The sequence below is a fragment of the Rhinolophus hipposideros genome (genome assembly GCF_964194185.1).
Source record: "Rhinolophus hipposideros genome assembly, chromosome: 12".
NCBI lineage: Eukaryota > Metazoa > Chordata > Mammalia > Chiroptera > Rhinolophidae > Rhinolophus > Rhinolophus hipposideros.
Window position 1 is genome coordinate 48,357,174 of NC_138058.1, and position 12,190 is coordinate 48,369,363.

The 12,190-nt window shown below is 40.5% G+C and overlaps 1 protein-coding gene across 8 annotated transcripts in view; it reads right to left on the reverse strand.

The window, feature by feature from the left end:
- Positions 1–12,190, reverse strand: part of MTA3 (metastasis associated 1 family member 3) — a 159,539-nt gene that overhangs the window by 7,245 nt on the left and 140,104 nt on the right. For 7 of the 8 annotated variants that reach the window (XR_013994635.1, XR_013994636.1, XR_013994637.1 and 4 more), the window contains 2 exons: positions 11,473–11,559; positions 8,602–8,748 (listed from right to left, as the gene is read on the reverse strand). Coding sequence is in view for 5 of the 8 variants with exons in the window: in XM_081068721.1 (XP_080924847.1) it covers positions 8,602–8,748; positions 11,473–11,559 (234 nt within the window). In the remaining 3 variants the exon portion in view is untranslated. Of the gene's footprint in view, positions 1–8,601; positions 8,749–11,472; positions 11,560–12,190 lie in introns of those variants that run through there. The other variant, XM_081068724.1, reaches the window with a different exon arrangement.

Genomic DNA, 12,190 nt, shown 5'->3' on the forward strand with positions numbered 1-12,190 from the left:
CAGAGTTTAGAATTCAAGTTCTGTCAACTTAGAGGGGCTGAGCAAACAATTTGGTCTTCCTCTTGAATCTCATAGGACTAAGAGCAAAACTGAAATAGCCCAGACCTAAGCCTCCACAAAATCGGACTGATCTGCCAATTTAATTGTTTGCTAGAATTAAATCAACACGCTGCAGAGGTAAATAACAGAATCCAGAGTCTCCACAACTTTTTATCCACACTGACCAGTGTTCGTTAAAAATTATTAGACCTGGGAACAGGAAAATGCAACCCATAATCAGAAAAAACAGAGAGTAGCAGATGATTATTGGATGATTCAGATATTAGAATTAGTAGATATAGTCTTAGACTACTTACTATAAATATGTTAAAGAGACTATAGAAAAAGATAGATATAATGGGTAACAAGATGGTGTATTTTAGGAGAAATAGAATAGAACTAAATGAAAATCCTAAAACTAAAAAAATACAAAACCTGAAATGAACAATTTGTTGGATGGGATTAATAGCAGATTCAATACTGCAGAAGAATGAGTGAACTTGAAGATATTGATCTCTAAAAATTATTCAAACTGACAAAGAGTACATCCTATATGACTCGATTTATATAAAATTCTAGAAAATGTAAATTAGTCTGTGGTGACAAAAACAGATCAGTGGTCACCCGGGATGAGGTAGGGGAGATGAGGAGGGTGGGAGAATAGATTTATAAAGGGGTGCAAGAAAAATTAAGGGTAACATGTTTATTATCTTGATGATAGTGATAGTGTACACATGTTAAACTTATCAAATTGTATACTTCAGAATACGTGTAGTTTACTGAATATCAATTATGCCTCAATAAAGTTAGTTATTTTAAAAAGAAATGATAATAGAAAATGGCTTTATAGGGTTTTTTAAATCTGTGCTGCAACAAAACGTGCTGCCTTTAGAAATGCTATAAGAATCATTCTATTACGAGTTTAATGAAACAAGAAAAAATTCATTTAAAAAACCAAAAACAAGAGAAAAAGAAACTGGTGTAATGCTAACATCACACAAAATAGATTTCAAGACAAGGAATAGTACCAGAGATAAAAAGGAAAATTTCATAGTGATAAAAGGGTCAAAAAGACATACAAATTCTAAATACATATATACCCAATAACAGAATTTTAAAATGAAGCAAAAATTGACAGACTAAATGGAGAAATCGAGAAATCAGATTGGAATATAAAGTTGAGAAAGTCTCCCAAAAAGTAAAGCAAAAACACAGAGAAAGAAAAGTGGAGAGAAACAAGAAGAAAATGAGAGGACTGGTGCAAGAGGTCTGACATCCAGTATCTTGACTATTTTACTGTTGACTGCTCAGTCTCAGACACCTTTACTGCAGCCAGCCCTCCATCCCAGGACTCACTCTGGCCTTGCTCACTGACTGCCCCAGAGGGCTCCTGGAGGCACTCACTGAAGCTGCCATCAGACTGTCATGAAGAGTTTTCTCAGATGTCTTCTTTAGGAACCTCTACTAACAGAGTTGCCTTCAAGCTTGTTCCTCAGTTTTACATTAATTACTTTTCATATTCATTAATATGTAAATCGTTGCTAATAAAAATAAATATTTGGTTGAGGGAGCAAAATGCATAGATTATAACTCAGATGTTTTCTGAGCTTAAAGAGTATTCAGTCATCTGGAAGAGAAAACAGGAATCAGAGAAAGAAAATAGCAATGAGCAAGGTGGGGAAGCTCAAAATGAACCCAGTAGGAGTCCCCAAATCAACTAGACCATGACAAATCTTTCCTTGGGGGCTCTGCAGATTTCAGAAAACTTCTCACTTACTCACTGGGACCCAAAGAGAATGCTCAGGGGGGGATGCCTAAATGAATGGGTTTCTGGGATTGGCCTTTACTTCCCTGAGGCATCAAGACCTAATGCTGATGTCCCAATGGCTTGCTCAGACAATTGTGCCTGTTCTCTTGATGGATGAGTTGAAGCTCTTCTAAAGAAGAGTGTTTTCTCAGGGACCCAATCCCCTTCCTCTGCCGTTTCTTCCTTTACCTTTCCCAAGCATTTATACCTCCCTCCAAAACACTTGGGACCCAGCTCTCGAGTCAGAGGTTCACTTTCTTTCTCAGAGGTTCACCTTCGATATGTCACTGAGAATGGAATTCCATAGGATAAGTTGGTTACAAATGTTTCCTGTAATGACCCTTGCCGCTAAGTAGACACTTTTCAAGGAGGCCAGAGCTGGCCCTCACAGCTGAGGACCCTTCGGCAACTACCATTAACGTCTGTCACTCTTCGAAGACCTCTACACTACTGAGAGGGTCTCAGGGTTAGACCTCTTATAGGCTCACATACTAGTATTTTCCTCAGGGACAGGAAAGAAGTATTCTCTGGGAGAAACTCTGAGATTAGTAAACACAGTAATGGTCCCAGAGATGGTCAGTTTGGCATCCTATCAGAATGTACCAGAACACCACGTTGTCGAGTACTGATGCCTAATGCACTTGGGTCTGTCTTCATCTACAACCCCCACCCCATGGCTTCCCAGGGTGAGAGAACATCCACTGCCCTCAGATAATGCTTCAACAATCCTGAAAACTCTCTGTATACATGAGGTATTCTGCTGTAATTGCTTCAAATTCAGTAAACCCTGGGGCCATAATGATGCATTACAAAACACTAAAGAAAACCAAACAAAACTTGAAGGTACTTTTATATATTTAACCAGGTTATAGAACATTACACCTTGAGACAAGGAGAGCTGAGGTGAGTCTAGGGGCACTTGATGTTCTTCAATAGACAATGTTTTAGAAGATCCAAATAAATTGTAATCTCTGGAAATGGCATACAAATTTTTGACAGAAGGCAGCCTGGCCTGAAGCATGCCTAGGAAGCTAGCAATCTATTTTTATTGGGATTTATGAAGGCAGCAGATAAATCTCCAGAGCTCTCTCAGTGGTACAATGGCCCTCACCACCACCCATCTCCGAGATTAGAGATGGACATAGCTGAAACATTGAATCACTGATTTTAGAAACAAATCATCAAAAGGACAGCGTTCACACCCCAGATCAAAATATTGTACTTAGAGGTGTCAACATTAGATACCCTCTATATGGGAGATTAAGAGAAATGATTTAACTCAATACAGAAAACAGATAAGAAGAATAACTAAATTTACAGTGTACTCACATACCCATGGGAAGGAAGCCAGAGGAGAGCAGATTAAAAAGAGGCTTATTGTACAATTCATCAATTTCCTTGGCTCAGATGCTCCAACTCTGTCCCATTGAAAACATCTCTCTTCCGAGCCTGTCGCTTTGGTGTTCCTGACATACCGAGTCCTGCTTCAGTAGTACCTCTGGGGCCAAAGCTGTCATCTCAGAAAAAGCTTAAGAGTACCTCCCGTTGATGCTTCCTCGGCCTCTATCACTACACAGCACAAGCTGTTATCAAGAATCTCCACTGACTGAGACAGAGCCGGTGGTCACCCTGTCTGTGCAACGGAATGAAAAATCTGCTAATTGACCATTACTCAAGCATCCGACACTAGGGGGCAACCCAGGGCATCTTTTGAGGGGATCAGGAGAGGATGAGAGATACCTGTCCAGTTCATCTGCCCCTCTCCTCTCTTGGGCTTTTTCTGACTCAGCCTTCACTCTGAAAATGATTCTGCTTCAGGATCATGATGCACCCACCCCCTGTGCTTATGGGGTCTCTAATTACAGAGGTCCGCAGGAAGTTACGTGAGCCCTCTCTATAAACCCAACTTCAGAGCATGAGCTCTGAACAGGGTTGCTGGTTCGATTTCCACGTGGGGCAGTGAGCTGCGCCCTCCACGACTAGATTGAAGAACAACTACTTGGAGCTGATGGGCCCTGGAGAAACACACTGTTCCCCAATATACCCCAATAAAATTAACAACAACAAAAAAAACCCACCTAATTTATGGTCTTCAATATTCCTCTAAATAACTCAAGCGCAATTTTATAGATACTGAGCCCTTCCAATGTGCAGTCATTTACCTTCAAGCAAATCAAGTATGATTTTTGAGAATCATACACTTAGGTAAGAAATCAATGTAGTCATAAGAAAAGGATTGACATTTTATGTATATATAATTCACCCATGACTACAAAAACAGGTTGATATCTTAAAACTATTCAAAATAAAACTTTAACAACAGCTCTTCTTTAAAGAAGGGGATGGAATCTTCACACTTAATGAACATGTATGACAAGTTAAAGTCAATGCTGGGAATAGCATATAATTTCATTTAAATACATTTCGCTTCTAGGTGATTCTGTGAATTTTCTTTCTTTCTTTTTTCTCCCTTTCTCTGACACTAGTATAGCTCCTACCTTAAATCCCAGAAAAAGGAGGGGCTACAATATGGGCAGAGGAGCTTCACAGAGGCAGGAAATGAAGGTGACGGCTTTGATTACCCAGTGAAGGCTTATACGTCATAGCCTAAGCAAAGAAAAAAACCCACTACATTCCTCTCTCTATTTATTTACAAACACACACCCATCTTCTGTACACAGAAAACATAAACATCTCCCAGGCATATGCTGCACTCACCACACAGATCTGGGTCCAGTGAAAACAACACGAGATGTGAAGTTTAAATCTCATCTCTGCTACTTACTAGAGGTATGACTTTGGGCAAATCCCTTAACCTCTCTTAGCTTTGTTCAGTTTTTTCATTATTAAAATGCAGGTTATATTATCTAGCTCATAAAGCGTTTAGAAGATTAAGTCATATAAAGGAGGTGAAGAGTTTTTAATCATTATAACAACTGCATTAAGGCAAATAAAATCTGTGCTTTACGGAGGAAAAAATAAATTGAAAGGAACCAAGTGATCCATCCAAGCCATAGAAAGTCAGCAATTAATCCAAATACTCAGATGTCCTTTTTCTCCCCATGGCACAAAGTCCATTTCCCCTGTTGCCCTCTCTTCTGAGCTCTCAGACATGCAAAGACTTTCCAGTAATGGCTCTTCCATCTCTGATCTCAGGGCCTTCTCTGCTCACAGCCACTTGGAGTGAACCACGTAGGCCACGTGTGCTAGGTACTGGGTTTGCTGGTGATAGAAATGTCATCAAAGCATCTGCAGGTAGCACATGACTGGGCTGAGGGGAGACGCAGAAGTGTAGGGTGACTGATAGGGTAGGTCTATACTATGAAACGTCACTCTTCCTATCATTACTGACCCTAACTAATGAATCTTGTTATATATGCAGATTTTGTCTTTGGCTTCAGAATTTAAGACCCATTGCGGTAGTCGTAAAGGTCTGTGTGTGATCCGGTGCCATGTGTTAAACTTAACAGGGCACACACAGTGCTGACCCCCAGCCACCAGTCACAGCAGGGCCTTTAAAAGGCCATGGCCAGGTGGAAGACAGTCGCTTTCAGGAAGACAATGAGAAGCTGTCCATCATTATTTTAAATGCCAGGTAAAATCTTCCTGCCGGCAGAAAGCCAGAGTGGTTCCCATCATCAAGAACCTCCACCGGAAGACTAGAGGGTGAGTAAAGGAGCCAAGCCACTGAGAAGGGGACAGGAAGCCCTGAAGCTGAGACCTGGATATTTCAGTACAATCAGGTGTTGTTTCCAGTTAAATTACCTCTATCCATCAACAGCCTGTTTGGTATGCTCCTCTGTCTGACATGCTGATAATCGTATGGCGATGATAATTGATCTTACTGTTGGATCGCACAGGGCAAGGTTTTCCCACGAGTTTGTATCTATCGATTCCAGTATATGACGGTATTAACTATCCCAGGAAAACCCACTATGAGCCTGACATTTTTTTCTGGTATTTTGAGTTCACCTTGGAAATTCAAGTTAGTCAGGATCCTATATGCCAAAGAAATAAGAAACAGACCCAGCATCCCAAGGAAAAGGTCCACTGGGAATACAGAAACAGGGACATTTCCCCAAATGTGTGTTTCTGCTATACACTTGTCTCAGCTCCACATCCATCCATCTAAACTCGGCTTCATGATGCTGAGGTGGGATTCTGCAAACACATTTCTCCTTAACCATCAGGCTCCCTGTTACTCCAGTAGGGGGTGTTAGAAGGAGCCTGCAAGGCTAGAGGATGGAGAAGGGACTTGCTTCTTCCTGTTCCTGTCAGCATGGCCGCAAGCAGTAGCACCAGTGTGTTCCAGTTCCCAGCTTTACCTCACACTCCCAGAACCAACCGGCCTCATCACATCTCCTGGGAGACGCCAGCACTGACAGAGCAGCTCCCTATCCTCAGGCATGTGAGCTCTAGCAGCTCAGGGCCCTCCTTGAGCTTCCAGCTCGTGGTAACCCCAACTTCTTCCTTCTGCTCTCCCACCCCAAGGGATGATGGCTGCTTCCTGTTTCGCCACCACCACCCCCGTATTCCCCATTTACCTATTCTGTCCTCCAACATCTGTCATATTGATTTCCTCTATTAGGTGTTAAAATAACTTATGCAGTTTCTACTTTGCTGACCAGTAAGTGCAGTCGAGAGCCCTGACTTCATTAATAACAGTGGTTAAAAGAGCAGATTCTGAAATCAGTCACACTTGAGTGGGATTCCCAATCCATTTATGTGGTACCTGGTAACTTTAGAAATTTTAATTCCCCTCTCTAGGTCTCATTTTTCTCAGTCACTTTTCATTTATTCAATTAATATTTATTGAGCACCTACTAAGTTCCATATACTGTACTAGGCAGTAAAGATACAATGTTATGCAAAACAGTTCAATTCTCTGACTTCTTGGAACTTTCTATCATGTGAATCAAATGAGACAACACAAGTAAGGCACATGTCATCACCCTTCCTCTCCGTACCATGACAGGACACACACACAAATGGGTCTTGAAGAAAAAAGTGATTCAACAGCTAGGTCTCTTCAGAAAATGAAACACGCGTCTTTCCTCAACAAGGCTGAAGGTCTCTGTCATGATAACACCAAGGGTTCATTGTATGCCCTGCCCATTCCTCCTGTTCAGGGCAGAGAAACAATGACCTTGCAGCAGCGTTCATTTAAAAAGAAATGGGACCAACAGCCCTAGAGAGGGAACATTACCAGATAGTATTGTTTTTTTGTTTGTTTCTAGAAATTCCAAGGATACAGGTACCTGTGATACAAGGAAAGAGCAACAGGAGCTGCAATTCAGGACTGGGACCCAGAATGACCATAACTCTGGGGTGTGAGTAGAAAAACATACTTGCAAGCGGTGATTCCAACACCAGTCCCGAGAGTCCTTGTACCATAAAGAACAGATGCTAGATGATAGATATACATATAGATATATATAGATATGTATGTCTACGTATCAAACGAACCAGAACGTTTTACATTCTGCAGTAGGACTGTAAATCTAGAGAGGCCCAGGAGGTGATGACATGGGGGGAAAACAAAAAGAGTTCCTGATTCAATTTAAGCCTGAATCCAAAGGCCCCAGGTTGTGGGCAAGGAAAATCTGGAAAGAAATCCAATCTCCACGATTTGACACAATCTTCCCTTCATCTTCTGCCGTCTGGACAGCGGGCAGATTGTGGCAAGGATGGTTAATGTTCTTTAGCAAGGAAGTAATTTCTGCAAGACTATTGTGTAGGTAAGTTCTCAAAAGCCATACCTAGAACACACTGATAGCCTATAAATGCAAACTACACTCCTTGGCCTCAATTTTTTATCCATTTCGACATCACTATGACATCAAGTCATGTTGGGAAAAAACACAACCATGGGAAATTATTACTAAAAATTATTTCACATCCTTGCTTTAGGGCCTCATTATAAATAATTTACTGTTACTGAAGGAATTTAGAGTTCCATGTGACATGAAAAGCCTGGAGAGAATTTCATTCATACATAAATGCCAACATTTAAACAATGAAGACAGTTTCAAACTTCAGGACTATTGAAATGAACGACATATACTGCTTGGATGATTTATTAATTATGCTTGTGTTTATAGTCCAAATGGGAACATAGTTCAATTCCACCTGAAGAGTCATTATATGGCGAAGCCCAAGAGAAGTACCTTGGAGGAGAGGTGGCAGTTTTCAGTTTTTCCATTTCAAACAAATTATTATTCCTGTATCTAGGACATCACCCAGGCAATTCCTTTTCTGACTTGGAGAACTCTTGAGCAATTACAAAAATTTATAAGGTGACAGAAGTAGGGGACAAATGCCAAATTCAAAATGATCCACTGACTGCTGAAGAACCCCCCGAGAGCACTGCTGTCTCACACAGAAGGCAGAATCATCTCCTGCGCGCAGGAAAACAGAAATGAGCAGGGAGTGTGCATCACAGCAAGAACATTATTACCCAGCGGAGGCAACCTGCTAAATAAAGACTTCTTCTCCAAACAAACCTTCTTAGAGGGAACATGAGCAAAAAGGTTCCTCCTGAAGAGATCAACAAGTATCACCTGGCAAACGTCTTCACTGTAACACATGGCTGCCTTCCTCTCATCCCACTTACCACACATTCCATTCAATCAAGGAGTAGAAGCCGTTTCTTCTACACTCTTGGACTTGGCAGACAAAGCCTGCAGCCCAGAGCGGGCGAGGGCAGAAGGCGCCTGGACCATCAGAGCAGCCCTGGAATCCCTGGGCTTACATACCGTCCAGGCCATTGTGATGACTGTAGTTTCTTTTCCCCAAAATGCTCAGAGACGTGTGGTTCGGGGCGGCTAGCATCCGCTTGGTAGTTGGGGTTTGCAGGCTTGGTGCAGACCGAATTACATTAGGTTTCTTCGAAGGATGGATCTCTAACGGGGGGAAAAAGGTTTCTCAACTCAGAACATGGTATGCAAAATCTGTGTGAACTTCACTGGCTAATAGGCACATGTCTTATTTCTTAATGAGCTGAGAGTCAGTTCCTTATGAGCAGGCCTGTTTTCCCAAGGACTTGCATAATTAATCAGTTTCAAGTGCTGTTACCATGGCTGCTTTATCAAAAGTGAGCTGGTTCTTCCCTGCTAGCTGGAGCTCTGAGCTTCATGTTGTGAATACAAGGGAGCAAAAAAAATACTACAGAAGGTCATTTAACATGATATTTACTAAGGGAACAATAAGGCATCTGACTTTCAAGGTACTAGAAATCCAGAAGTTATTGGAGAGGTATCCTCAGAGAAGACTACCTCTGTGTTCTATCAAACCAGAACTTAGTATGCAGCATGTGTGGTGTGGAAGAGCTTTCTGGAAAACAGGATTCCTCCTCTGGCTCTGCAACCAGGGTGGATCCCTCCCAGCCCAGAACACTCTGATGCAGATGAAATCTGACACCAAACTCCAAATACTAGTCAAGCAGTAGTAGGTGAAAAGCTTCCACTGAGGATACACCACAAAACTGTAATGTGCTAAAAAAAAAACAATAAAGAAAAAACTTGAAACTAATTAAAAAACAAAACAAAACTGTAATGTTCATGTGGTATATGCGTGTTTATGTGAAGTATGTTGTTGTCAGTCACATAGCCCAGAACGACCTGTACTTCCTGGATAGAGTAGATGGACAGAAATTGCACTACTCGGAATTGGATTTAAGGACCTCAACCTATTACTAATACTGGGCAATCTCTTCTCCAAAGCAAACCCTGCTCACTGATTCTTAAAGTCAACACCCAGTGTGCCAACTATGCACAAGCCACCCTGTCTTCTCAGGTGGGGGCCAGGATATCAGTCTCATTTACTGAAATTTAGGAAGAGCTGTTGGGATTTAGAATTGCTACATCTTGTTCTGGCACAAATCTTACACTTGCCAAAATTTAGAAAAATGGGTCAAGTACTGATTGAATACAGTGTTGATTTTTTTTTCAACATGGCATTGAAAGTCTACCAACTTTGTTTTCATTATAACCTCTCTACACTCTATGCTCCCTTCAGACCAGGCAATCTGCATTCCCGGACCTCTTCAGGTACCTTGACTCATTAAAGCCTTTGTTTATCTGGATCTCTTGGCCTCCTAAGGGGGAAAATATTCTTTTCATATTTTTCTATCTATTCAAAACCTACATATCTTTCAAAGCTGAGATCAAATATTATTTTCTTCATGGAGGCTGCCATGACACTCATCAGAAATAACTACTCCTTCCTCCAATTGCCCACTGCATATTACCTGTAATTCTGTTATAAGATCCAATCCTTTAAGTGTCCCAACCTGTGTGCTCTCCCCACTAGCCTAAGATTTTTTGAGGACAAGGCCTTATTCATCTCGGTGTTACGTAAATCACTGAGTATAGTGTCTTGGCCATAGTAAATACTCAAAAATATGTTATGTAGGAATGTGGTTCAGCTAATAACAACAGCACAGCTTTGGGCTTATCTAGTCGAGGCAGAGACCAATTTGTCCACAGAAGGAATACACAATTACCTGTGGAAAGCCTGACTGATATTCAATGTTATATTCTAATTTTTATGCACAGATACTTTCCCCTGCAGGTGGGAAAGGGCTTCTAGGATTAGGGCCTGCAAGGAAAGGCAGAGAGCAAACTTCAAGGACTTAACAACCACCATGACCTGGGTCATGCCTATGATAACCATGTGATGTTTTCAGGGGCTTTCAAAGCAACTCTTCAGCCCCTGAGGAATAAAATAAGAAATAAGGTGGCAGAGTAAAATCAAAGAGAGAGCTATGAGCTTCTGACTCCTAGAAGGCTCTGATGAGGATCAGACAATATACCAAGCTCAAGGCTACACTTTGATTTTTAAAAGACTGGATATCTAAAGTTTGAACACTTCGTAACTATAAATTCTGACAAAGCAATAAGGTTCAATGCAACTCCGAGTACATATTTCACTTTCACTGAGAAAATGAAAAAGCAAGAATATTAGAAGCTCAAAAACATGCCATTATAGCTTCAAAGTATATTAGGAACCATTTTAGGAACCATTATTTTATAAATCATTTATCTTATAACTGCAAAAAAAAGAAAAAGAAGTTATTGCAGTAATTTTTAATACTATTCTTGTGATATTTCAACATATAAATAGAACCATCACCTTTGACAACTTTCAGAAAGCAATACAAATATTCCCCTTTCAAAGTAACCTTAATTGGCACATCAAAACTGTACTTTTTAAAGGTAGGTTGAAAATCAATTTTATCTTTTTTCTAAAAAAACAAATAATCATCTATTTAAGGGTTAGAAATAGTAGAAGGATCTAAATCAAAATATTAAGACTACTCATCCTCCAATTTAGTGATTCTTATTTTCTTCTTTTTGATTAATCTGTATTTATATCCATAAATATACATTCCATTTTTATTCAATGTTTTTTTGGAAAAAAGCAAGCATATTAATAACTGTGTGTTGTGTTATGCGTTTTGGTAATAAAAGTTTCTAAAATAAAATAAATTGACTATACTTATGAAGGCATCCAATTTCAGCCATTTGAAAGGCTTGACTTTAGTTATGTCAATTTAGAATAGCCAAATATTTATAAGACACAGGAATTGCTCTTTTGAGGTTTTTTGTCTATTAGAAAATACCCACCTAAATACCCAATGATACATGCCAAAGGTTTCCTAGTGCTTTTGCTTTTCAGTGGACTTCCAGATAGTTCAGCACGTCTGTCTGCATCTGAGGAGAGAAACACGGAGACAACCAATGAGGCCGATTGCTCTACCTATACTACACATATCGCAGAAACAAAGGGTGCAAGTGGAAAACAGTGCAAAACATTCATCACCAGATGCCCGCATAATTTCCTTTTGGGTTTGAGAAAACCATTTCCAGTTCCGGTTCCACATTACTGAATGAGGGACTTACCTGGAAACATTCCCTTTGAAACCCCATGAGTATAGCTACCACACATCTTACACACACTCTTTCTATGTGTGGCCATCTGAAAAGGAGTGGAAATATGCTTCCTTTCAGGCCATAGCATTTCTATATTAGAAAAATTTCCATGAAGTATAAGGTGGAATCAATCCTAATGTAAGGTTAATCTGGCATGAAAGACAAAAAAGAGCTGACAAAGGCAGCCCACTTGGCCACCGCTGACCTAGATGGGGTGGTGCTCCACTGAGAAATCCCCATCTAGCTCGGTGAAACTCAATTCTGTTAGATGAGAGCCTCCCAAGGGTAAAAATGGGCCATTTGGCTTCATTACTGGTTTTCTATCCTTCATATCCTACTATGATGGCAATAGTGCTGAGATTTAAAAGGTCACCTGTATGCAGAGTATTTCATCCAATAGTCAGAATTAGTA